Source organism: Temnothorax americanus, unplaced genomic scaffold (genome assembly GCF_048541705.1).
Source record: "Temnothorax americanus isolate GAGA-0224 unplaced genomic scaffold, ASM4854170v1 Scaffold8, whole genome shotgun sequence".
NCBI classification, from domain to species: domain Eukaryota; kingdom Metazoa; phylum Arthropoda; class Insecta; order Hymenoptera; family Formicidae; genus Temnothorax; species Temnothorax americanus.
The window spans coordinates 1,624,216-1,650,978 of NW_027509802.1; the positions used below are offsets into that span (position 1 = coordinate 1,624,216).

The 26,763-nt window shown below is 35.5% G+C and overlaps 5 protein-coding genes across 6 annotated transcripts in view; 2 read left to right on the forward strand and 3 right to left on the reverse strand.

Moving 5' to 3' along the window:
• The window catches only part of Adcy2 (adenylate cyclase type 2 Ac76E), a 42,730-nt gene extending 32,857 nt beyond the window's left edge, over positions 1–9,873 (forward strand). The window contains exons 7-19 of the mRNA XM_077424215.1: positions 934–1,061; positions 2,148–2,306; positions 2,810–2,942; positions 4,213–4,283; positions 4,543–4,648; positions 4,725–4,783; positions 5,117–5,287; positions 5,790–6,027; positions 6,220–6,383; positions 6,481–6,718; positions 7,248–7,502; positions 7,778–7,895; positions 8,093–9,873. Coding sequence (XP_077280341.1) covers positions 934–1,061; positions 2,148–2,306; positions 2,810–2,942; positions 4,213–4,283; positions 4,543–4,648; positions 4,725–4,783; positions 5,117–5,287; positions 5,790–6,027; positions 6,220–6,383; positions 6,481–6,718; positions 7,248–7,502; positions 7,778–7,895; positions 8,093–8,358 — 2,106 coding nt within the window. The 3' untranslated portion in view covers positions 8,359–9,873. The remainder of the gene's footprint in view (positions 1–933; positions 1,062–2,147; positions 2,307–2,809; positions 2,943–4,212; positions 4,284–4,542; positions 4,649–4,724; positions 4,784–5,116; positions 5,288–5,789; positions 6,028–6,219; positions 6,384–6,480; positions 6,719–7,247; positions 7,503–7,777; positions 7,896–8,092) is intronic.
• Positions 9,874–10,020: 147 nt separating this feature from the next.
• Hexo1 (beta-hexosaminidase 1) lies at positions 10,021–17,032 on the reverse strand. The gene is made up of 7 exons (XM_077424218.1): positions 16,915–17,032; positions 16,072–16,351; positions 13,589–14,000; positions 12,116–12,559; positions 11,404–11,915; positions 11,067–11,200; positions 10,021–10,346 (listed from the first exon to the last, which is right to left on the reverse strand). The coding sequence occupies exons 2-7, from the start codon at positions 16,134–16,136 to the stop codon at positions 10,117–10,119; spliced, it is 1,797 nt and encodes a 598-aa protein (XP_077280344.1). The 5' UTR covers positions 16,137–16,351; positions 16,915–17,032; the 3' UTR covers positions 10,021–10,116.
• Med10 (mediator complex subunit 10) lies at positions 16,395–18,390 on the reverse strand. Of its 2 annotated transcripts, XR_013259844.1 has the most exons (4): positions 18,230–18,390; positions 17,770–17,853; positions 17,424–17,682; positions 16,395–17,032 (listed from the first exon to the last, which is right to left on the reverse strand). XR_013259844.1 is itself a non-coding variant. In XM_077424220.1 (3 exons), exons 1-3 carry the CDS (start codon positions 18,349–18,351, stop codon positions 17,493–17,495), a joined length of 396 nt encoding a protein of 131 aa, XP_077280346.1. In that variant the 5' UTR covers positions 18,352–18,390; the 3' UTR covers positions 17,364–17,492. The 2 variants fall into 2 exon arrangements, 1 of the variants encoding a protein (XP_077280346.1); XM_077424220.1 differs by lacking the exon at positions 16,395–17,032 and having other exon boundaries at positions 17,364–17,682.
• Position 18,391: 1 nt separating this feature from the next.
• On the forward strand, positions 18,392–22,081 carry Gammacop (coat protein (coatomer) gamma). Its single transcript, XM_077424216.1, has 6 exons — positions 18,392–18,531; positions 18,827–19,931; positions 20,012–20,591; positions 20,700–21,013; positions 21,118–21,316; positions 21,525–22,081. Exons 1-6 carry the CDS (start codon positions 18,492–18,494, stop codon positions 21,909–21,911), a joined length of 2,625 nt encoding a protein of 874 aa, XP_077280342.1. The 5' UTR covers positions 18,392–18,491; the 3' UTR covers positions 21,912–22,081.
• On the reverse strand, positions 21,972–26,668 carry LOC143907420 (solute carrier family 12 member 8). The gene is made up of 10 exons (XM_077424217.1): positions 26,100–26,668; positions 25,840–26,020; positions 25,439–25,584; positions 25,136–25,367; positions 24,819–25,020; positions 24,501–24,735; positions 23,999–24,319; positions 23,749–23,910; positions 23,443–23,621; positions 21,972–23,235 (listed from the first exon to the last, which is right to left on the reverse strand). The coding sequence occupies exons 1-10, from the start codon at positions 26,292–26,294 to the stop codon at positions 23,076–23,078; spliced, it is 2,013 nt and encodes a 670-aa protein (XP_077280343.1). The 5' UTR covers positions 26,295–26,668; the 3' UTR covers positions 21,972–23,075.
• Positions 26,669–26,763: the final 95 nt, after the last annotated feature.

Sequence of the window (26,763 nt, forward strand, 5' to 3'; positions counted from 1 at the left end):
CAAATGGAGTATTTAGATACCGCCTTGAAACTAATCATAATTGCGATATGGAGAATTATGAATCCTGTTTTGACGATTTATATCAATAAAGGGCTGCTATAACGTAAATTTATGTGGAATTGTTATCATTTCACGTTTCACGTTGTAATAAAAATTCTTGCGTTGAATAAAATATGAAGACTATATCGCATAATAAGAATATAAGGTATGTAGATTGCATGGAATGTAAATATACAGAATATTTTGTAATTATTACTGAAGGATTAAATATGATAAAAATAAAAAAAAATTACAAAAAAGTACATAATTCCTTAGTCTCTTTGCTATTTTAATTTTCCGCTTTCTGTAATTGTCTAGAATTAAATAAAATTAATATTATCTTTAGGGTATATAACTCTTAAGACTCCAACGTCGAGCTAGACTCGACATGAAATTTTTATATACTCTCTTCTGTATTTTTTTAATTAAAAGTATAATTATGTTTGTTATATGATTCAACATTATTTATACTATATAAATATTTTGTTTTGTATAAAGTTGTGCAGTTTAGCTTGCGCGCTACCTGGGTAAATATTTAATAAATTTCAATTTTTGGCGTCTAAATTTAATATGAGAGGAAATTGCTTTCTTTCCTATGAAAAAAAAACCTAAACTTATTTATTCAGAAAAATGCTTCAAGCGATATCATACGTTATTAAAGTTTAAACAAGATGCAATAAATGTAATAAATTATTTTTTAAATATAAAGTAATATAAAGTATATATATATATATTGATTATAAAATATTCAATATATTTTTTACTTGTTAGAAAAAATACACCTAAAATTTTTATTGCAGAATCTTTTTATTTTTATTTAAAACTGGCGAAGCAAAATGTGAAATTTCTTACAGAGCGCAAAGGGTTGATAATAAATTAATTCATGACTTTCAGGACAATCAGTGTATGAGGATCAAAATTTTGGGCGACTGTTACTATTGCGTTTCCGGGCTTCCGGTTTCCCGTCCGAATCACGCTTACAACTGTGTAAATATGGGACTGCAAATGATTGATGCCATCAGGTGAGGGCCAAATAAAATACTAAAATTACATTTACTAACAAGTGCGTGCTCGTTAGTTACATACGCTTTTCTCTATCTATTTTTCTAAATTGTTGCCTGGAGCTTAATGGGATGAAAAAAGGAAATATAATTGCTACATTACTTTATGCGCAAAAGAGTTTACAAAAAAAAGGAAACTCTTTATGAAAGCGTTGCACGTAGAATATTGCGTAAAATAATTATATCAATAACGTTCTTTCTTCTTGCTTTTCATTTTTCTCCCATTCAATATGTACAATGGCGCAAATAATTATTAATAGATAAAGAGAATATTTTAGATTTTTTATAATTATAAATTAATTTGCACAGTACACTAATGATTTCAGTAACTCACTCACAATGAATCGAGGAAAATTATGGAAGAAAAAAATTTGCATTTTATTTGAAATTTGAAATAAAGACGAAAGTAGGAAAGCATGTATAATATCTTTATATCAAATTTATATTATTCTATAGCTATAACATCATTATCGGTAGTTGAAAATTTAACGCTCTCGCATATCTCTGCTTAATCGTCTATTGCGCTTTAATAATCACAGGACTTGTGTGTGCTTTGTCGATGGCATCGTTCCCGGCATTGAAATGGATTGCTCATCGGTGATTAGAGGATTAGAGGATTAGTACAATACCGCATAGTTATGTGTAGACATTAATTACAGAACAATATATGGATCAAAAGACCGGCCAACAGTTGCTTTTATTATCCTCGATAGTTTTAAGAACTCTATTCTTAAAAACGTACGTTTATTAAGAACTGCTGTATTAAATAAAGATTGCTCTCTTTGCCAGATTACACATCGCGATCAAAGAACTTTATTAAAAATTTCAGATTTTACGTAAATTTATATTTTTTCCCCGTAATAATTAGCATTTTTATCTCAAGTTTACACCGAGCCTACTGTTCCTCAACAAATAGAATCCAAGATTGGATAATGTTAAGTTTAACGGATATATGGTGTGCAGCGAGAGAGTGTAGGAGCGACAAGCGCACGTATAAAAGCGGGGCAAATGAGCTAGTATTCTCGAATTGTATCTCGTCGCACGTAGGTTTGTCCGCGAGGCCACCGGCTTTAACGTCGACATGAGGATAGGAATTCACACAGGGAACGTGCTGTGCGGAGTACTCGGTCTGCGGAAATGGCAATTCGACGTATGGAGCGACGACGTGACCTTGGCCAATCACATGGAGAGCGGCGGTCTGCCAGGGTAAGACGATTCACCCCACTGTGGCTCTATCAATCTGTATTCATCTCTATGGTTCTCACCTCTGCCGCATTGCAATACGTACAATTCTACTGTAGATTATATGCAGAACAAATTACCCTCTATCACTTTCTGCGGAATACTGAACGTTAGCATTTGAGAATGTTGGCATTTATTTTTCTTGTGCAACTTTGGAGGCAAAGTTTCTTAGTCTTAGGGTTTCATTATTTCGTAAAACACTGATATATAACAATTTATAACTCTTTGTCTAACTTTTTATTTGTATGGTGCTTCGAACTTGCAAAATATACAGGTTACTTTTTTTATTGTTGTATAATATTAAATATAATTATAATGCGATTCTGATGCGTCTTATTACGAAGGACATTTTAATGATCGCTCTCTTTTACAATAATAAATTATTGCACGTAAACAATTAAAAAATAATTATTAAATTATTTTTTAAATTCTATTACAAAGAATTTTTTTTTTTTCCCAATTTTAAGGAGGGTTCACATAACAAAGGCTACTTTACTACAACTGGGCGATCGGTTTGAGGTCGAGCCAGGCGACGGAAGATCTCGAGAGAGTTATCTTGCTCAGCATAAGATAGAGACTTTTCTTATCGTGCCGCCCCAGGTAAGTAAAAGCTTGCTAAAAGTCCATTATCGCTTAAAATGTTTTCGCAAAAACATTAACATCCGCTCGTCGCCTATTCAGATTCTTAATTAGGAGTAGTACTGTTTAACTCGTGCTGCTTAATTCTTCACTTTACGGCATCGCCGAAGGGAAAACACAGACATCCGATCTATCCTCATTTGCCATAGCAATAAACACTTTATCTTCATCGGTGCTAATTAAAGAGATTGAGGGCGAAAATCGAATTAAAGAGCAATTTGTCGTAGCAGTAGCACGTAATTTATATTTAAAAAGAATAATTACTTTTTAGATTGCTTCATAGAATGTGTTTTTCTCACTGGGAGAAAACAAATATAAATAATGTTAATGTAATGTATTTTGCGACGTAGAAATTGCTGAGAAAATTACACGACTTTTAAACACATTTTTTTATATATCGCAACAATGTTAAACAATTTATCTAATATTCGACAATTTTTACAATTCTAATTTGTTTATTTTATTGTATAATCGTTAGAATTTTATATTTTATAAAGTGATGTAAAAGCTTTAACTTTTTGCAAAAAAGAGCTCAAGCAAACGAACAATGGCTTGCTTCATGAAAAGGAACAGCAGATCCGCGTTAATACCATCAATTAATCTACCACAAAGTGATGATAAAGTTCACTCATGAAACAGGAAATCCGAGTAAATTAAGCCGTCTTATTTCTACATAAACGAAGTTTGGATCGTAATGTTCCGTTTATCGCCTCAATAAATATCTCGACAGAAGCTCCGTTAAAAACTTATTTAAAAGCTCGCTAAATCGCGCTTTTCTTTCCGCGTATTTATTCACGTCTCTTTATTTTTTGGAGATGTTCCTTTTTTCCGAATACAGAAATTATAATTATATGAAACTTAATTTTCTTCCGCCTAATGAAAATCCTTCATCTCGAGAAGAATTCTTCATTGTAATAACTGAAACTTCGCTTTTATCGTAGAAACATTTATATTATAATTTGTGCAAAGACACGTGCTTAATATCAGTGACAGTGATTGATGGTTGCTTGAAATACATTCGTTATATCTCCCGTTAAGGAATGTTCTCTCAGATACTTTGTAGATAATCTTTTTGTGAAAATAAGTAATTTAATCTCATTTTTTAAATATTCAAAATAATATTTTCTGGCAAGAACTTTAACACACATACACACACACACACACACACACATAGTTACGCGTTAAGATGTCTAGGAAATGTAAATTTTTTTATAATTTTTACTTTCCACAGAAAAATCGAGTGGAAAATGGAATGAAAAACGGTGGAAATCGTATACTGGGATCTGGACCAGTACCTTCCAGGTATATTTGTTATATAACTTTATTTAATTCGTACAGTTCTTGTCAAATATTAACATTTATGCAAAAATGTCAATTTAATGTGAGTCGCAACAGTAACATTATAATAAAAAATTTTAATTTAAAGCTGTAATTGTTAATGTATATTTTTAATTTTATGATTAATTAAATATTAGAAAATTAATAAATAAAATAAAAAAATAAACTAAATGATAAATAAAATAAAAATAGAATAAAATAAATGATAAATATTTTATAATAGATCCAGACCTAGTAGCAAAATGACGAAATACGTGGAATGTTGGGGTGCCGACAAGCCTTTCGCTAATATAGCGGAAGCAACCTTAGCGAAAAATATTGGCCTAACAGTAAGCTATTATTTATTTATTTTTCTATAAATAATTTTAACAAAATAATTGAAATATACTTATTTTATTTCGACAGAGCATCGCAATGATCGAATCGAATCTGTTGGCAAACAATTCCAACTGCTTTGATACACAGTGAGTGTACACATGATACACACATATAATTACTTAAATTATATCAATATCATATTAATTAAAAATTTAGAAAATTATGCATTTGACATCACGTTAATATTACGCAATCGAGTTTAATCACTAATGGCTTAATGGTTTAATAACAATTATATCACTTCTGTCCGTTATACATGATATGCATGTTGCTATTATGAAAATTGAGATTAATCACTTTAATATACTTTTTAGAATAAATATAATTTTTTAAAGCGACAAACAAGAATCAAGCTCGTATTAAGTCAAATATGTAATTTACAATATAGAAAATTTTTCGGTTTTTATGTATAATGTTAGACACTGGTGCGGCGGAAGTGAAGGACTTTCGCCTTTTACTTATTGGTTCAAAGAGAAGAATCAAGAGCAGCTGTATCGAGAGCAAAGGGATGAGCAATACCTTTGGTACGTTGTGGCCTCCAATGTGGTTTACACAATGATGTTCTGCATTCAAATCATCTATCTACCAAGGTGAATTACGATTTAATCGAATATATGATATTTGAGTCAGTTCTCTCTCTCTCTCTCTCTCTCTCTCTCTCTCTCTCTCTCTCTCTCTCTCTCTCTCTCTCTCTCTCTCTCTCTCTCTCTCTCTCTCTCTCTCTCCCCCCTCTATCACTCTCCTCTATCACTCTAATATCTTAATGGCATGATTTGTAAAATTAATATCAATATATTGTTACAAAATAAAATTATTGTCATGTGTGACACTTATCTTTTTAATATTTATAAAATAAAACTATTATATTGTTAAGTATTTATTTATCTAATTAGGTACCTGCTTTTATTTATATATTTCAATTCAGCAGACTTAAATTAATGAAATGTTTTAGCAATTAAATTATCAATCTCTTTAACTTATTGAACTTATTGAATATAATATGATATACAAAGATAACGATAAACGTAAACAAATGAAAGGTGTATTTCTATTTAATAATTTAAAAATCAATTTTGTTTTTTATTTCCACAGAAGCATTATAGTTTACGGTTGCTTCGCAGCTGGTTTAGCATCCCTAATTATATTTGCCGCAATTTCTTGGTTCAGTGGAAAAGCTAACTCTGAAAATACTGACGAAACAACGAATCAAATCGCGCTTAGCCGCGGTATCAGAATAACTGTGTATTTAATAACAGCACTATTAGCCATCGCATCATCAGTCATTAGTCTGATCGAAGTTGATCTCAATGCCGAACCCGATATTATACCAGTGCGTATGTCTGAAATTATTTGATAGATTATTTCACATGTTATTTTATTTAAAAAAAGAGATATAGGACATTTTCAGCAAATACTTTTTCATGCTTTAATAAATCGTTATTACACTTAAAATTTAAGTATTGGCATTAAATCTAGAAATCTCGTTAATATTAATATTAAATATCAGAATTAAAATTTCCAGGTGTATATATATTCTCCAGTGATAGCGTTAGTAGTTGGCTGGACACACTTGAGAGTCGATTTTTTGTTGAAGCTAGGCGTAATGCTTTTATCCGTTGCCATAATACTCGTGATCTTCTCTCAAGTACCGGTAATCCAACTGTATTATGACAACCCTGACGCTAAGTAAGTGAGGCGCTCTGAAAATTCGAGCGATGCATGTATTATAAATCGCAAACACTCTGGAAAGTCTTGCAATGTTACGGAAGCTACATTTGCGCAGGTTTTACGGCGTCCATTACCTGATGCAAGTGGGATATTTACTGGTTCTCGTCAGCCTGATACTCCACATTCTCGACAGACAAGTGGAATATACATCCAGGATGGATATTCTATGGAAGAGCAAGTTGATGGTCGAGCAGGACGAAGTGGAAACCATGAGAGGCATCAACAAGATTCTCTTGGAGAACATTCTTCCAGCGCACGTGGCTGATCACTTTTTAGCTACAAGAGCTATGCAGGTCAGCTCTTAAAACTTCGATGTTCGGAGTTATTTTTTTTTTCATCGTATAATATTTAATAAATTAATTCACTAAAAAGTGATTATCTTGATAAATCTAATTTATATACCGTAATTATTGAAATTTGCACTTTTCAATATATTAATCATGACACATGATAATCGATAAGCATTTAAATTGATTATATGTTATTCGCATACAAATGTACTTATTACACTTATTACAGCTTTAGTAATATGCTAATTTGATACTCGCATCGTTGCACATGCATTATCCACTTTGATCGACGCAAGTACTGTATGTTAATTTTTTTTTTAACACTTATTTAAATACATTCAGAAATTATTTTATATAGATTGAAATATGCAAAACACAATCTGTAGCTCTTTTTAAAAAATTATTTAATATTTTGATCATTTTCACGCGCACCTATTTTCTTAATAATACAAATGTATAATGATTGAAGCAAAAGATAATTATATATATATATATATATAGATATAGATAATCATTGTCTTCTAACCAACAGGAACTCTATCACGAGAGATATAGCAGCATCGCTGTAATGTTCGCGTCGATTCCGAATTACAAGGAATTTTATGACGAAACCGACATAAACAAGCAAGGTCTCGAGTGTCTGCGTCTACTTAACGAGATCATTTGTGACTTCGACAAGCTCCTACTCAAGCCGAAGTTCTCGGGGATCGAAAAGATCAAGACGATAGGTAGTACTTACATGTTGGCATCCGGTCTGAGTCCAGGAAAGGAAGACGGTGATGGCAAGGTGAAATCATAAAATTAAACTCTAGAGACAAAATTAACTTATCTGATTTCTTGAGCAACTTGTTCTGTTTATAAAGAAATTTCGTAATATTTAATATAATTATTTATTCTTCTTAATCTAATTTTGAAAAGCCAGTTGAATAAATATATGTAATTTTGCATAAAATAATATGTACGTGTGTATGTGTGTGTGCGCGCGCGCGTTGAAAAATTTTTTAATTATGTAATAAAGAAAATTGTGTCAAAATAATATCATTCTTTATCCGTTTTATGTAGGATCTACTAAAGCAACAAGATCATAATGTAATTGTACTCGTCGAGTTTGCCATCGCGCTTATGACCATTCTGGATCAGATCAACAGGGATTCTTTCCAGAGATTCAAATTGAGAATAGGTAGGACTTATCACTAACGCTATTATTGTTAAATTCTTTTTACCAAAATATTTTTTTATATTTAAACATTTTTAATAAGAAATTAAATAGAAGTATTTTAAATAACAAACAATCGCGTAATAAATTACATATATTCTTGTCAATTGTCCCTTTAGCTCTGTGAAATAATTAAATGATCAAATACTTGTTAATCGCAGGCTTAAATCACGGTCCGGTGATAGCGGGCGTTGTAGGTGCACAGAAGCCGCAATATGACATTTGGGGAAACACGGTGAATGTGGCTTCCAGGATGGACACTTGCGGTGAGATGGGCAAGCTCCAAGTCACCGAGGACACTGCCAAGATCCTCATCGATGCCGGATATGAGCTCGTTTGTCGAGGACCGACATACGTGAAGGGCAAAGGAACCCTTACCACATACTTCGTGAAGACACCCTTCGACGATAAGGGGGACAGCTATTAGCAATGAATCGGAACGGTTTAGATAATCACACTTTATCTCGTGATTGAGAAAGATTTTTTTCCATTATCGATTCTTATGGGTCTGAATACCTCACGAAAAAGTGTGAAACGTTGCAGAAAATAGAATTTCGTTTAAGTCGCTTAAAAAGATGATCAAAATCAAGTAATTTCAGACTTTTAACGATTAATCTATCTGTTGTAAAATATTTGTGGATGTTTACTCATTTAACTCGTAAATAAGATCTTAACTTCGCTGGAAGAGAGAAGTTACATCTTTTTTATCATTTAACTTAAATATTGAAATATTTGTAATGTACTCAATATAATAATAATTTCATTCTTTGCTGTTCGTTATGCATTAAAGAATAAATAATGATACATGTACGATAAGAATGCAAATGTTTAGAATTACTAATCTCTCGATGTTTGTTTTTTGTATTTAAGAAAAAGTGAGAAAGTGGCATAAAAATAATAATTATATTTGGGAATTAGAAATTTTATGTATCAAACTTCAGAGACAAGGCAGATGATGATTTTACACACATACATGTTTTTTTATAAAATATACCACAGGATCGTTGCGAAAAAATTTGCAACACCGACTCAATAAACTTTTAACTTATGACAAGTAATAATAAGTATCGTTACAACGTACCTGTTCAAGTAGATTATCTGTATATATACAATATATGTATATCTTCTTCATAACATCTTGGCAGATGTGTTGTGACACATGAGTTCTCATGAGAATTAAAGTAAATATAAGCACAGTAGTTTTTCTCCTTGCTCTCTGTGTTTTATATTCTGCCGCTCATTATGGGAGCTGTTGTTGCACTTTATGCAGATTACGAATTTAAAATCCATTTATGCGGGATGAGGGATTGAACCCAGGAAATCCGTCAATTACGAGTTCGCTCTCACGTCCCGGACATCTCATATACATATACATATAGACATGTCATAAATTATGTTCCTAAGAAAATTGAATTTATTTCATAACTAGAATAAAAGCAGTATGAAATGTATACTTATTTTATTGATTTGACCAATCATAATGATTTTAGTTATCAAATAAATTTATTTTTCTTAACAACAGAATTTGTAGCACAACTATATGTACATAAATACATACTTATATATGATTAATTTTTTTCGAGAGCTACGACAAATCAATTTCGACGGATAATCTCCATTGAGAAAAACAACGAGAATATCTCAATCAGTCTTGATACCTAATATATATATACATATCCAATGTACGATATTGCTTTATACGGCCAGCATTTACTTATTGTCTTTCTTCACAGTTCGAAAGTATTGCGAACATGGCTATGTGATTAAAAGTACGATGGTAAAGTTCATCCCGATTGTCATCATTAGAGGATAAGGAACATAAGTTCCGTTTTACAGAATGTTAATAAACGTTTAATTATTTATAAATAATCAAATTGTTCTTAATTAAAAATATCTAAGTTTGTATAAAATAAATAAAAAAACCTATGTGATTTCTTTTAAATACCAAGTATGTATTTTTTCTTCAAGAAGAATTTAATTTGTATGCAGTAAATTGCAATTGATAAAATTTCTGAATTTTTTTATGTCAATGAGATTTGATGAAGAAAAGAAGAAAGATGTAAGAGAAAGAAACAAAACGACGACAAGATTGAAACATGATGGATTATTTTAATATCAGACGTATAGAAAATAGAAACAATGACATTAGAAGTAGAATAGTTTTTATAGCATCGTAGTTTATGGTTTAATAGCACGAGCCTTGGTTCTGCAAGCACCACTCAGGTGTTAAGCTGTCCGAGTGGATTTTTCGTTCGACGAGTCTCTCGCGATGCCTCAACATTCTCTGTTCAGCGTGATGCCACTTGAAATCCGGCTCGCTCCACAATCTTTCGGCCATCGCAGCCGATCTCGGCCACAATCTCGAATCAATATTAGAGCTGTCCGCCTGTTCGGTCCAAAGCGCTGCTTCTCCACCTATGGAAAAAAAAATACGTAGCAAATCAGATGATCAATTAAATTGTAATTATTTAGCATTTTAGCATATCAATGTTATAAACCGGATATTAATGGATTTATAAGTTCAACAAATCTGTACTTATTTATATTTCTCTGTTAAATTTGTTTTAACTAACATGTCTTAATAATATTCTTTTGCATAATAGCCCTAAATTTTGCTCTTCGAGAAGATCTTTGGGGTGACGCATGGCTTCGCGCTAACGCGGATAGTTAGTAAACTGAAGGGTCCCGGGTTCGATCCCGGCCCGGCCTTCATCCCACATTTTCCTCGTTTAGTCGTTTAACAACTGGCATCCTCCGATTAAGGTAGTAAGAGGAAATATATCCTCGCTTAAGAGGTTTTATAAATATTTTTGTTCTTTTTTAACATAAGTAATATTTCAAAATGTTTATCAGATAAACAATTCGTCCTTTTTTTTCTATGACCTTTTCTACAAGTATGTGATTTTGCTTCTGAATGTCGAAATAATTGTGTATAATTTATATCAAAAATTGAATTTATCAATTTTTGAGCAAATATTATTTAGAAATTTTATTCTGACAACACCGTTGCATTATGATGCATTATCTTAATCCAATTATTGTAAAATTTCTCTCCATTTTATGATATAATTATTGTACAATATTTGAGCAATTTTCTTATCGGGGAAAGTACTAATGAAATTTTAAAGAATTTGCCTAGAATAAGATGTTTCTTATTCCCGTATCCTTGTTGCTTGATCATCTCTAATGGAGAAGTTTCATAGATCTGTTGCCAACCCTTGTACGGCGAGCACCAATTGTTGGGTGCCTCGCCTACCCAAGCTCCGAATCTATATACGAGAAGAGGTAAAACATAATTAATACTTATTTCTAAGAAGATGTAATATATGTTTATAAACTTATTTAACGCGACTGACACACGTACTTATTAATGCTAATTTTTTATCTACACGCAGTCAAATACTTGATACACATTACGGTTTGTAATAAAATAGATAAATATGCAACGCTATATTCCATAATGTTTTCTCACCCACAGTCAAGGTACAAAGCATCGTAATTTGAGAAAATAATCTTGAAGTCGTTTCGCAACAGCCTGCCGATAGTTGGGTCGTTTCTGGTCGTCCAAATCTGAATGATATATTTTGCAGGATCCAGATGTTCAATGTTCTCCTCGTTCGTCAATCCGCTGGTCCACAGGACAGTCGTAATGTTCTTGCCGCCGTTGGCAATCTTCAGCTTCTCCAGAGCTTTGTCCTGGAAGTAATCCCACAATCGGTAAAAACTGGTTTCGTTAAGATCCCATCCTCTCTTCAGCATCCAATCGGTGATAATGCTTTGGGATTTCCAGCAGTTGATGTTAACTTCGTCACCGCCCATATGGAAGATGTCCGGTTGTTGGAAATCTTCCAACATATCCTTATAAAGTCCCTCAAGGACCTCGTACATTCTTTCGCTGGTAGGATTCAGCTGACCGCACGGCGGTTCTAAGCAATAATCCTTCCAGGGTTCGGCTTTGAAGCAAACTGTCGCGTTGTCGCCCACCTATTCGTTAGAACATATATATAAAAAATACTATAGATTAAATTAAAAAGATAAAGAAAAATGGTGTAAATTGTATTTAATAATGATACATTTATAATGGACTTTTAATTTCCTTAATTTTTCCTAATCTGATTTAACTGTTTTCTAATTATTATTTACGAATGTCATATTCACTTGCTGATAACGAAGTTATTACTCACCCACTGCCAGCCTTCGCCAACGTGTGCGGGTGCATCAAACTCTGGCAGGACTCTGACACCGCGAACCAAGGCGTAATCGATGATTTCCCTAATCGTCTCGGGAGTATAGATCTTGGTCGGCGCGTAGCTACCATGCTTGGCGAAATCAGGCCATGTTTTGCTAACATAGGGGAAGCTCTGGGAATCGGTGATATGCCAGTGGAATGTGTTCAGCTTGGACATGGCCATACCGTCGATCGTCCGCAGAATCGTCTCCTTGTCGACATAGTTTCGGCTGGTGTCCAAAAGGATTCCGCGATAGGGATACTTCGGGCCATCTATAATATGTGTCTCGTTGGATATTCGAACTTGATTGCGCAAATCGTCGAAGACGATCAGTTGGCTGAGGGTCTCCAATGCGTGTCGAGCTCCGAAGTACGTGTTCGCCGTAATATAAGCTTCCACCTATGAATTATTTTAATAAACTTTAATAAACTGCGAATGTGTACTAAAAGTAAATCTCGATGTGCAATTAATTTTTTATATCTTTCATATCTTTTAATATTTTTTATAATGTATTGTTATAGCCACTTTTTTCTCGGGTATAAACGAATCAGATTAAAATAAATCTAGATTAAATTAATTGAAAAAAATAATAATAAATACATATGCAATACGATAAAATTTAATACAAAATTTAAATGAAGTATATACTTCTCGTCACGTTGCGAAAAAATTGTAATGGTCTTAATTTATCTGACTAACGCGTCGCCAGTGAATTTGGGAGATCATATGATCATTAACAAAACACAGTATGACCTAATGATGAAACACGATAAAACATGATACCTATATGTATATACGTACTATATACGTATATACATACTATGCATCTGAATGTGTGAAAAAAAACTCGTTTTTATGTCCAAGCACCTATAAACCAGCAATTGTGAAATATTACACACACTATAAAATAATGAAATCGAAACTTAAGCCTCGTTAAAACTGAACAAGATATTAATATGTCGCCAACAGCGCATTCGACAAAATTTCATTTCGAATCCAAGAAATTGTGAAATACATTTGTCACATATATTTTGCCGGATACAAATTTAGTAATAAAAATAGTAGTTACTAAAATTTTGTCACACACACATTTGTTTCCATACATTAATTGTTATCTACAATGTCGATGAGAATGTTTCTTGCAATGGTCAGGACGAAGCTTTAAACGGCCAATAACGCATAACATCGGTGACGTCTATGTGTCTTATTATTTTTAATGTATCTCGAAATAAAAGAGATTTTTTTTTTATTCGACACATCTATAAAATTTTGATGAAAACAGTTCTATTCTCAAGATGTTCACATAAATACTATCTCGAATAATTTGGTGTTTCTCTAGAAACCAGTTGTCAATTTAATGAGAATCCAAATGTAAATTTATTCAACATCGTGCTTCTCGCTCCTTTAACTTTCTTTGTTACAGCTTACCTCTCCGTCGACTGTAGCAACTTGGAGAGTGTACCTCTCGTCCGTTTCCAAGGTCAGTTTGGCATTGTCGAGATTGAGTCCTTCTTTAAAACGTATTACCAGCCCGGTCCCACCAGCGTTCAAAGTTAAGGAATCACCGAGCTTCTTCGCGTTCTCTTTCATACGAACCACGTTCGTCTGAAGCAGATTGCCCACCGCTGTCTGAGTGGAAATTCCGGCGAGTGTAATGCTCTCAGGATTAAGCTGCACCACGCTCTTGCCGATGGACATATGTCCTGTCGGCTTCGGCCACAGAGCACCACCTTGGCCGCATGACAATTGGCATACGCTAAGAGCGACCGGGTTGGTGTCTTCTTCCGTTATCAATACCTTCTTGCATAGGCCGCCATCGCACTTGTAGTGCCAAAGAGAACTGTGATTTGAAGAGGAAAGATTGGCACGTTTTATCGGATGTTTATTGAAAAAAATCTTGATTTTATCTTAACATAATTCATCCTGTTTTTAATTTATTAGATTAAAATTTGTCATTATCTTTTTAATTACCGATTTTATTATCTGATCTTTGCGTAACTGCGTATTTTTTGACGTTGATTGAGAATCTCATTAATCGTTAAAGCATAACGATGCTTAATCGTAATTTTTAAGAAATACGAAACACCTTTGTATAACATATCACAAAATTAATTTTTTTATAAAAGATAAAAAACCAGCCTATGTGTTGACGTAGGGTAAGTTTTCTGCATGCCTTTTTATTGGCCTAATTAATCGGCTAAGTGTTAAAACGTGAAAAAAATTAAATTAAATATTAAATATCTTAAGGCGACATATATATATATATATATATATATATATATATATATATATATAAAATTTGCAATTTATAACAAATTTCTATTATTATGATTTGGAGGCTACAAAACGTGTTGTTAATTATATTTTCACGTATTATAGAATTGAGATAAAAATATTTTGCCAATAATCAGTAGAGCAACATGCAGCATATAAATTAATCATCTCTTTAATCCACCATCAATCTCATCTTGATATTTCTCCAATCCATATCTAAAAGAACGTACACCGCGTTGTAGTGCGAGCATTTAAATCCCGTTGTGAGATTCTAATGTAGGTCTTTAAACCGCTAAATATGATAAAACGTTATAAAGGTCGGTCATACGTTCTCATTCGTGAATATTCGTGAAACGAAACTCAAACTGATATCCACAAAAGAATTGTAATGTAACGGCGCGTGACTATTCTGCTGTATATCTTAATCATTTTTTTAGTCAACTTGTGAAGAACAACTAATGTATCAAAGAATAGTACTGTATTTATATTTTATAATAGTACAAAAAAAATATTTTTTTCTTTACTTTTAAGAGCAACGTAAAATAATTTCTGATTATCGAAGTTCGAAAAATAATCCTCGTGTCTGCAAAGAGAATCAGAAATGTTAAGAACTGCATATTTAAGACCTAAGTTCTTTTATAAATATAACGTCAAAAAACACGTGATTTTTTTGTAGATTTTTTCACCATAAAAGTGCATTAAAAAAATATCTAACTTGTTAAATATTCTTCAAAGCAAAACTTCACACGCCGATATTGTTCATAGAAAGATAGAAAAGAGCTTATGCTTTAAAATTTATGCAATTCGTAACATTTCTGATTCTTCTTACAACCCGAATCAAATACAGTAAATCATATTTTATCATTTTTTCATAAAGAAAAAATTTAAAGAACGTAATTTATAAATCATTTAAAAAACGCAAAATTATTTTACATTATGAATTCTTAATATCTCATCCATACATATCAGAGATTTTATCAGAGGATCAAAATAATTCTTATCGTTAGCAAAAGAAGCAGCAGATTATCTCATTATTGTTCACTATTACGTCGTGAAAACATTTCTAAGCAGATGTTTACGATGTTGCTGCACTCAAACTCGAGAAGTACGAGAAGGCACAGTAAAAACTCAATAATTTTCCGAATGTCTTTGAACTTCGGGAAGACGTCGCGTCGAGGCGACCGATGCGGTCTATTTCTCAACGAATGCCCACTTGTTGCTTTCACCGTGTACCAGGTGAATTGCCTTTCTATTTAAAACTAACATTCACGCAATCGGATAGCGCTCTATCACTTGACCGCTTTAAAATGTACGCGTTTATTCCAGCACGTGAGAAAACAAATAATGACGATTAGAGAATGCAACGAGACAAGAGCGCTTGGTACTGAAAGTCGACCGGAAGGCTTTGGTATCTAAATTTCGATGTGAGTCAAAGTTTAGATACATATAAAAAAAAAACTAAATCTACCAAAATTATACCGGTATTTTTTGCTGGAGCATTACTTGGCACCAAAATGTGAAAATGATTTTTGTAACATATTTCTACGTGAAAATAGCGAAATGAGACAATCGACGTAAGCTGCATTTTCCTGTATCTAACATTAAATTCGGGACCAATCTCTCGGCTTGGTACTCACGTATACTCTTCGGCTTGATTGGCACCGTATTGAAGCGCGAGGACGACGATCAGTAGTGCGAGCATGCCGCTTAAAGTGATCGCCAGGGCTACTGTCGAACGCTCGATTGTCGTCCGTACTGTCCGTAGAATGATTTTATCCTTCGCCCAAAGATCGCATTCACGCTGTGCTTGCAAAGTAGAGGGGAAAAGCCGAGTGGGGAACGATATATGTCTTTAATGTGCGAAAAATGGCACGCGCGCGTGGAGCGCAAATTATTTCGCTGCGTCACACAGTGGGACTATATGAAAATTAAAATATAATATATATATATACACAACATATATAAATAAAAAAATTTAAACCGAAAAATATCGGTCTTAAGAATATTGTCTCGCTTGATCGCAGATCTAACAAAATCTCGGTTCTCTCTCGTAACATCGATCTTCCGTCCTTTCCAAAATTATATAATTAATTTTCTTAGCACAATATATAAATGATATTACTGTATTTTTACGCGTTGACATTTATCCGTGTGCATCTAAAATTAAATCCCTCTTTTTTGCAACTTATCAAATTACTGTATTATTCAACGATAACATAATACATGTAACACGTGATATTCGTAATTGAAAGTCGTAATCAAATATTCACTCAGCTATTCGTCATTGACAAAATATTTGTGCGAGACAGAAGTGTCACCTCGATAATTCCGTACACCTTCAAAATTGTACTAGTTAGCATTACACGAGTGTAGAGTTTAGAGTTGCGATTATTGAGTACAGAGTAGAGATTTAACAGTTTTTTTCTACTCAAGTAATACTCGGGTTAATACAGTCATTATAAAGCTGTTTATAAACACACCTGTTACATGACTAACCAAGCAAGTCGCACTTGAACTTGACATCGATTGATAATAATTATTATCGTCATATCTTAGTATTCAACGAAGATTATATACTCATCTCTTTTCTTTTAAATTCTGTAACAATTGATCTTAAAATTATTTTAATTTCTTAGGCCATGTTGATTAAATCGTGATATTTATGATACGCATATTTGCAAAATAATTTCATATAAACAATTTAAGCGTAATATACAAGTGTTTCAATACAAACAATAGCGTGACGCTATTCAATAAAATTTGCAAAATTTGTTGGTTCAATTAGTATAAGTTAATTGAGCCAAGAATACTGCAAAATATAAAAATTTCGATCTTTCTCTTGTAAGTTTATCCGATTTTTAGAAAGTTGCACATATATATATTTACGCTTATAATATATAATATATATATAAGAAAGAGTAATATCAAGTATCATGCATAGATAATATATTCTTTAATAAATATAGAAGTTATTGAAAACGTAAATTACATATCATGTGGCAGCGTTTGCAAAGAAACATTTGTTTGTCATAATCTGGTCCTTTAAGTTACATTTATCCTATTCGTCTCCGCGAATCGCTCTGTATTTGGTCAGTTCGTTCGGGAAAACTCGATTCAATTCCACCAGCATGTTCGCCTTGAATTTCCTATAGGCATCGATTTTCCCTTTCACCTGTTCATTCTTCGTCAGAGCTTTCTCTATACAGTCTTTGGTGTATAACTGCGGATTTCTCCCTTGGTCGATATAACTGAAACAAGTGTTTAACGATAATAATAATTATTATTTCCTTAGCCGGATACGCATCGATGATGACATCAGTATTATAACGACTTACTCAAATACTTCCAGTGGCACATGGACGTCTTGTACCTGAGACTTTAGCTTGTCAATTTCCTGTAGGCCATTGACTAAGCCTTGACTGTAAGGAAAAACAAATTTGTCAATGTACTTTTTAATAAATTTTACATTTCGGGTGATACAAGCTACAATTTACACAAATATGAAGTCTCAGCTGAGCAAACTGTAATTTATAGCAAAGAAAATAACAAAGCTACATTGTATTTTCAAAAATGTGCTTTTCTCAAAAAAACACATTAAAGATCTTCTAACCTGTCTAACTATCGGATCTCAAAAGTGCTCTTCTAACAAGCACATGCAACAATTTATTATTGCTCAATTGTGGCACGAAGTGGAACGCTCGTTGTCGTACAACCTCGCCGTCGCGAGGTTAATTTATAAAGGTAATGTCCTTATGTGTAAGTATGCAAACGTATGCACGTTGCACGAATACTCACATCTTTTGATTCAATACGTTTTGCCCTTGCGGTTGAAAATCGCTCACTATAATGCGTATTTGCCGTACGTTCTCGATAAAGAGCTCCAATTGAGCCTCCAAGTTCTCCAAGGCGGACGCCATTTTTGTTTACAATCGCTTCCGGAGCGGAACTAGCGGAAGACAGAGACAGAAACTGCAAAACTGCAATGGCCGTCTAGAACACGTCGAGCTGACGTGTCGTGATATTTTTTCGTCTCTCGAGATTCTGTTTGCAGTGAAACATGATTACGTTTAAGCGCGACAAGAAGGAGGAGGAGGACGGTATAATTATGAATTTAATATTCCTATATTTTTCTCTTAACGCGAACGTTGCTCGCGAACGAAAGTTAGAAGTCGCGCGCAGGTTATCGGGTCTGTCAGGCTTGTCAGTCTCGGACAATTACAAGTAAACACATTTTCAGATGTCAGTGATGAGTACAGCTACGGAATACATTAGATTTTGTAATATTTCTTACGAACGTACATTTCCAAATGTTATACGCGTTATAAATGTTTAGAATTTAGCGTTGATTAACACTGCCGAGCAACTGACACGTGTCTTTTCTGTCTGATCAAGGCGGTGGGAACCCGTTTCAAAACTTGGAGAAGACCACGGTTCTTCAGGAAGCACGTACATTCAACAACACGCCCGTCAATCCGAAAAAATGCGCTCACATTCTCACCAAGATTCTATATTTACTCAATCAGGGCGAACAGTTGGGTACAACCGAAGCCACCGAGGCTTTCTTCGCCATGACCAAGCTGTTTCAATCACGCGATGTCATCCTGAGACGGCTGGTCTATCTGGGCATCAAAGAATTGAGTTCCTTAGCCGAGGACGTGATTATAGTCACGTCCAGTCTAACGAAAGACATGACAGGGAAGGAGGATTTGTACAGGGCTGCTGCCATTCGGGCGCTCTGCACCATCACCGACGGCAGCATGCTGGCGGCCATCGAGCGCTACATGAAGCAAGCCATAGTCGATCGTTCGCCGGCCGTCTCCAGTGCTGCCCTTGTCTCGTCCTTGCATTTGACGAGCGTGTCGAGCGACGTCGCGAGAAGATGGGCGAACGAGGCGCAGGAGGCGTTGAATTCTAACAACGTGATGGTTCAGTATCACGCCCTGGGTGTCCTGTATCAAGCACGTAAGGCGGACAAGCATGCGGTGATCAAGCTGGTCGCCAAACTTATGAAGACGAGCCCGAAGAGCCCTTACGCGGCGTGCATGCTGATCAGAATGGCGTATAAATTATTGGACGAGGTGGACGAGGGCGAGGAACTGATAGGATTCATCGAGTCCTGTCTGCGTCACAAGTCCGAGATGGTGGTGTACGAGGCGGCGCACGCCTTGGTCAATCTTGGAAGAAGCGGCGCCAGAGAGATCGGACCTGCGATCAGTGTCCTGCAGCTCTTCTGTGGCTCGCCGAAGCCAGCACTTCGGTTCGCCGCAGTCAGGACTCTCAACAAAGTTGCGATGTCTCATCCGGCGGCGGTCACGGCTTGCAATCTTGATCTGGAAAATCTCATCACAGACTCGAACAGATCGATCGCCACTTTGGCGATAACCACTCTCTTAAAAACCGGAGCGGAGAGTTCTGTTGACCGTCTGATGAAGCAGATCGCCACCTTTGTGTCGGAAATTTCGGACGAATTTAAGGTCGTAGTGGTCCAAGCCATCAGGTAAATTTGATTTCTCGAGTTACACAATAACACATCGCTAATGTATATATTTTTCTTCTAAAATCTCTTTTTTTTCTCAGGGCTCTGTGTCAAAAGTTCCCTCGCAAGCACGCGGTTCTGATGAATTTCCTTTCGGCTATGCTGAGAGACGAGGGCGGGCTCGAGTACAAAGCGGCGATCGCCGACACCATTATAGCCGTGATGGAAGGAAACGCGGAAGCCAAAGAAGCGGGGCTCGCGCATCTCTGCGAATTCATCGAGGATTGCGAGCACATCTCCCTAGCCGTTCGCATTTTGCATTTACTTGGCCAGGAGGGACCCACGTCGAAACAACCGTCGAGATATATCCGCTTCATCTACAATCGCGTTATTCTCGAGAGTGCCAGCGTGCGAGCAGCAGCCGTTACTGCATTGGCACGTTTCGCTGCCGCCTGCCCACCCTTGCTTCCAAACGTGTTGGTGCTGCTCTCACGTTGCCAGCTGGACTCGGACGATGAGGTACGCGATCGTGCGGCTTACTATTGCACGATTTTGCAACAGCAGAACGACCCGACTATATTGCCGCTGGTGCAGCCGCCCTTGCTGTCGGTACCGACACTGGAAAGGGCCTTGAAGAATTACATGCTGACATCCATGGAAGAATCGTTCGACATTTCTCAGGTATAGTATTCCGATTTTCTGATAAACTTTCTTATGAAAGCGAGACAATTACCCACTACTCATACATGTCTTTCGTTTTCATTTATGTTTATTTACATTGAATTACAGATACCGCCAGCTCAGACAGTAGAGGAACCAGCTCAAGTCGAAGTGCACACCACTATTAAGCAACCTCGTTTGACCAGAGAAGAAAGCTTTATGGAGAAATTATCGCAGATCCCGCATTTGGCCACGATCATCCGAGACACGTCGCTCCTCAAATCCTCGCCGGTGTTTGAATTAACGGAATCCGAAACGGAATATAATGTCAAATGCATCAAACACACATTCCCTGAGTTTCTCATTTTACAGTTTGACTGTGTGAACACGCTCTCCGATCAACTTCTCGAAGATGTGGTAGTGGGCGTTGAGCCTCCTGCAGGGTAAATATACTATCGATGCATTTATATATAAATATATATGTATTTATATATGTTACCTCCTTATATTTTTTATGGCAGATGTTGTAATGAGTCGTTTATTTCAGTTACTCCATTGTGTGCGTAGTACCATGTCCGCGATTACCTTACAATGAACCAGGAACCACCTACACAGTATTGAAATATCCGGAAGATGTACAAACGAGTGTCGTTACCATTCCTACGACGTTACGATTTATGGCAAGGGATTGCGATCCAACGACGGGAATACCAGACGCTGAACAAGGATACCACGACGAATATATGGTAAAAGATCACTTTTAATGATATAACAAAAAGTGACTTTCATATAAATACTTCTGCGAGCAATGCATTGATACAAAATCAATATAATTTCTTAAATCTCATGAGAGAAAAATACGCTTGTTTATAAATATTTATTATATCAACGAAATTATTATTCACAAAATATTAACGTTATTTATTAATTTGTATATAAATGCGATTTTTTCAGTTGGAAGATTTGGAAGTGACTCTAGCTGATCAAGTACGTGGCGTTGGTAACAGAGGCATGGACTTTAATACCGCTTGGGATACATACGCTGCGAAAGGATTTGTCAAGCTAGAGGAGACATTCGCTTTGGGGGCTACAGTGACGTCTTTGGAAGGAGCGATTCAAAGTCTTACAGAATTCTTGGGCCTAGAAGCTGTGGAACGCAGTAATAAGGTACAGAGCGGAACGGCTGCTCACAATCTGCTCCTGAGTGGCGTCTTCCGAGGAGGAAAGGAAGTATTAGCACGTGCTAGACTAGCGCTGAATGGAACGCAAGTTTACGTGCAACTATCTGTTCTCTGTCAAGATCCAGACGTCGCTGAACTAATAGTCGCGTCCGTAGGATAGAGATCGCAGTGATAAAATGTAAGAATTTTCGCAATAGGAAGAAATATATATTCGCTGATATTGCTGTAAAATAATTTTTATAATATAAGATTATCGTTATATATACATGGAAATTATTAAAGAATACTGCTTGTATTTCTTTCCGTCGTTAATATATCATGTGACTTTTCTTTAATGTATTACAATAATCATTGAACAACCTTCTGAGAACTCCGAGAACTCGCACAATAATAATGATAATGATGTTGCAATTGCAGTCAAATTTAATACTATCGTTTAATACAATCGAAAGGATCGTATATCTTTCTATATAAAAAATAAATTTATTTTCGCTACCATTTGTTTCAGCAGATTTCGCGAAACGATTTATAAACAAACAGGAAAACTGACAACAATTATATTAGACCTCTCTTTCACACGTACATATATATATATATATATATATATATATATATTCCTTTCTGCAGTTACAAATTCGTGCATTTGTACGAGAATTATAAAAGTGTTAAATAGTGGATAAATATATTGTCAGGTATTTACAGAGTATTTTCATGCACGATGCGATTGCCGTACTTGCCATTATCACTTGATTATCTGCGAACGTAAAAATTCAATATCTAGACTATCTTATCGTCTTTGATGTGAGATTACGAAGGTAAGGTGAATATTTTTTCTCAGATGTCCGTCAAGTTGAATGACATTATAAGGATAAATCATTACTTTTAGTAGCAGATTACCCCGTCTGTGTACGCCAATCGCGATAAGTAAATACTTACAAAAATCTAACACTACCATTACATCAGTTCTTTGTACGTTTCATACAATCAATTTTGTATATGATCCATTGTCTCATTGAGTGTTAAAATGCTCTTAAAAAGCTTCAATTATCGTATGCACATTAAATAAGTTAGACTAGCTGTTTGCGCGATTGACAATATTATAAAATGAGGTGGAAATCATAATTGCCTAAAGATTGCTCGCAAGCTGCTCCTCTTATGTCTTGAAATATTAAATATTAAATATTAGCCGTTAATATATATATATGCTGTTCGTAATCTGTTCTCGCCACTGAAAACGTATTTTAAAAGACGTGCGTTCGTTATTGAAATAGTATATGAACACGCGCGATTCATAATTCTGGAAAGATCACGCCATTTCATACGTTTAGTCGACATTAACGTATTGACCTGTAACTGTAGCGGTTTGATGATACCTTCTTCTTCCCGAAAAATCTTCGTTCTCTTCGTTCAATTGAGCTGAACACGTTTCAACACCCGGATGCACCGGGGTCACTACTATCTGCTCGTAATCATAAACTTTCCTCCTATATAACGATAAAATACAAATTATCTTCTAAAGAAATCTTTACATTATAATTTTTTATAAATATTCTAACCAGTATTCTGTAATCAATATTCTATAATCGATTCCCAAGAAAAGAATACAAGGGAACAAATCAATTCCTGTCAGATCTTTATAATTCTTGAATTTATCGTTTCAAGAGAATTGTAAAGTAAATAATTAAACTTGCCCCATAATTCGAAGTAATGCAATCCGAAACCATTTAAAGAATTGGAATTCCGCAGAAATTCCAGGTTTTACAGCAGGGTTAGCGTGACCAACGTAACTCCAGACGAGAAATACGACGACGATATTAGCGATCGCATATCCCCAGTGCACAAGAAACATTATAACCAATTTTACAAGGCACTGCAATGTGAATGCGCACAATATTAATCTTTCAACTAAATATGTCAGGAATATATTTTTTAAAAGTGATATATATATTTCGTTTATACATATAAAGTACGGATTCTTTCAATGAATAAATACTTACGCCCAATAATGAAAACCATCTATTGCACAAAGGGCTGTACCAATTTCCTAACTTATTGTGTATGTGAACTTTTCGTTCCGGTGTACTGGAAACACTAGCATTGTCTTCGATGCTCGGCGACGAATCCACATATACGTTATTGTCGGAAATACTGTTGTTCCTCTGTAAACGTTAACAAACACACACACTATTGGGAAAATCTTCAAAATAGAAAATAATAATGCATATTTCGGTAGATGTGATTTCTCACCATAAGATTTTTATGCCTTATTCTCTCAGGGAACAGACTGTCCAAATCATTGTCTGTGTCGGTTATTGAATTGTTCCTACTTGCGGAACCGTAATTGCGATCGAATGTTGGAGACTGCGTACGGAATCGTTGTTCCCGCGTATGCCGAAGATCAAATGTTTGCGCGAGGGCGAAGTATGCATAATCTAAGCAAGCGTACGTTAACAGGAATGGCATCGTCACGATTGGAGCGAGTGTATTAATTTGCCCGGTAATAATGAAAGTCAGCGTTACTACAGCAACAACCAGCATAGCGTATATAGGTACTTTATTTGGTCCTCTCTGAAAATATAATAATTATTGCTAACAAATCGTTATGATATAAAAGAGAATTGTAGGATTTCATGATATAAAAATATTATAATTTTCTTAACCGTAGAATAAGATAAATCTGATCCTCTGTTTCTTATTATCTAGTATGTCTAAAAGACAAATTAAAAAATAATATTCAAGGAATAATTACCCCTCTTTGCAAACAGCTCATTCCTGGTATAACATTTTGACTGGCGATAGATTGGAGAACGCGAGGTGTGCCGTACATGGCACCCAAACAGCTACTGAATGACGATACATATAGACCAGCGAGTAACAACACCGAGATTGCCGATACCGTCGACGCTATTGTAAAGTTGGTGAGCAAAGCATTTCTGACGCAAGTTGCCGCAAGAGTCAACAAAAAGCACAGATACAAAAATGTTCTGCAAGTAACAAGTACATTGTTTTAGTGTAAAAATGAAAAAGTTTCTGAAATAACTCACACATTGGAAACAATTCGTCTTACCCAGTTCCCAATGCCGCCAAAGTACCATTGGGAATATCACTAGATGGATGCCTCAAATCTCCGCTCATGTTAATTCCAGCTAAAACACCGGTAACCGTTGGAAAGAATACACCGAACACAGTAAACCAGCTGTATCCATCCTGATAATCGGGGAAAGTGTTGTTTTTCAAATTTCCTGATAGCCAGCCTTCAAAACCAGAATCTGCACACATAAATGATAATTTCAGTGCGTCTAATTTAAGATAAAAAGACACTCGGCAACAATTTTCTATTGTAAAATATATGATTTTATGACATGATTCGTTGTATCATCTCACCGATGTTGGTATGAGTGAAACTTCCGACCATAAAGTCAACTCCAGCGAGGAGTAGGATTAGAAGGAGAATAAATTGCAATTTTACAACCCACTTAACACCAGCCACGTTAATTACGGACAATAGCACAACGGCCGCGCACGCGAAGCCGCGTTGTGCCCATGCCGAATCCAAACCTACAAGACCGGCCATCGATTCCCCAAAACCTAAAACGTTTAGAGCACAACCTACCGCCTGAAATAAAATCCACAAACCGATTCTTGGAATCGCTGATAAAACGGTAGGATGAATTTGCTCTTTTCTACCTGTCCGAAGCAGTAGAGCAGTCCAATGGAGCCGCCGAATCTGGAACCCAGCACGTGCGATAACAAAAAGTACACTCCGCCACTTTCGACTCTACATCGTTCGCATATCCCAACAGCCGACAGTACTGTCACCAATGCGATACACACTGAAATCATTACAATACATAGTAATCTCCCTCGATATCTATATCTTTTGATAACATCGACTTAAAAAAAGCAACAAGGTTTATATATTCTTAGAAAACTCTCTTCTCACTTTTGTAAAAGATACACTCGCTTATAAATCATCTCACTTATAACAAGATGTATTTTATGAAAAATATATTTGGCTTGAGATTCTACTGTTTCTACACTGTTGACAATAATAATAAATATATTAGTTATATGTCTCATGACATTACCTGTACTAAAGATGATCAATACTGCATTCAAAACGCCTGCTTGACCGACTATCCAGCCAGACCTCAGAAATACAATTACACCAAATATGTTAATAAGGCAAGACGTAAAAACTCCATCCCAGGTGCCGAACAACACAGGTTGGGAGATGAAAAAGTTCGATTTCCACCAAGGATCTGAACTCTATGAAAAATACACAAGACGGATGTGATACCGTAATGCTGTATAACGAATCAGTGTTGCTTTGTACGATAATCCTTACATATTCCTGGGCGAACAACTCGTTTGCACCGGCCTGATACATTTCCGGCCCGAGGGCATTGTTACCATCCTCGCTATCCCTCTTCGCGTTATCCCGCGCCTCCTCCGGATCCCGTAAACCGTATCTAGCCCAATCGACGTCTCGTTGTACCCGAACGTCGCCGTTTGGAAGTCTGTTCTCCTCGTTCGACCCCATGTCTTCGCTGCGCAACAGCACGTGAGCCAGTATAAACAATATCGGTTCCTGCTCGTTGATATCAGCCTCATTCAGGTGGAGATCGTCACAAAGCTTCTCTGTTCAGATAATAATGCCATACTTGTCAAAGGCTGAAATCTTTACGGTACTTTCTTCTCGCGGTGACAACGCGTACAGGTTAGAATATGAGATCCACGAAACAAGATATCTTGAACGCTGCACAGTTAAGCAGCGGAAAGTGTTCCGTGCATGAGAGCTATTTCATCGTCTTATCAAGTCGCTGAGTCCGCATTTTTTCGCGATAATTATCGTTTGCAGGTGACGTATAACCGTGCGAAAAGAAACATTTTGGGTGCACTGGGTACTGCAACAGCTCACTGGGTTGCGTTCCAAAATTCACTCTGGGTAACTAAAATCTATAGTTTACGTCACGTACACTATAGCATTTTAGTTAACTAGAGTGAATTTT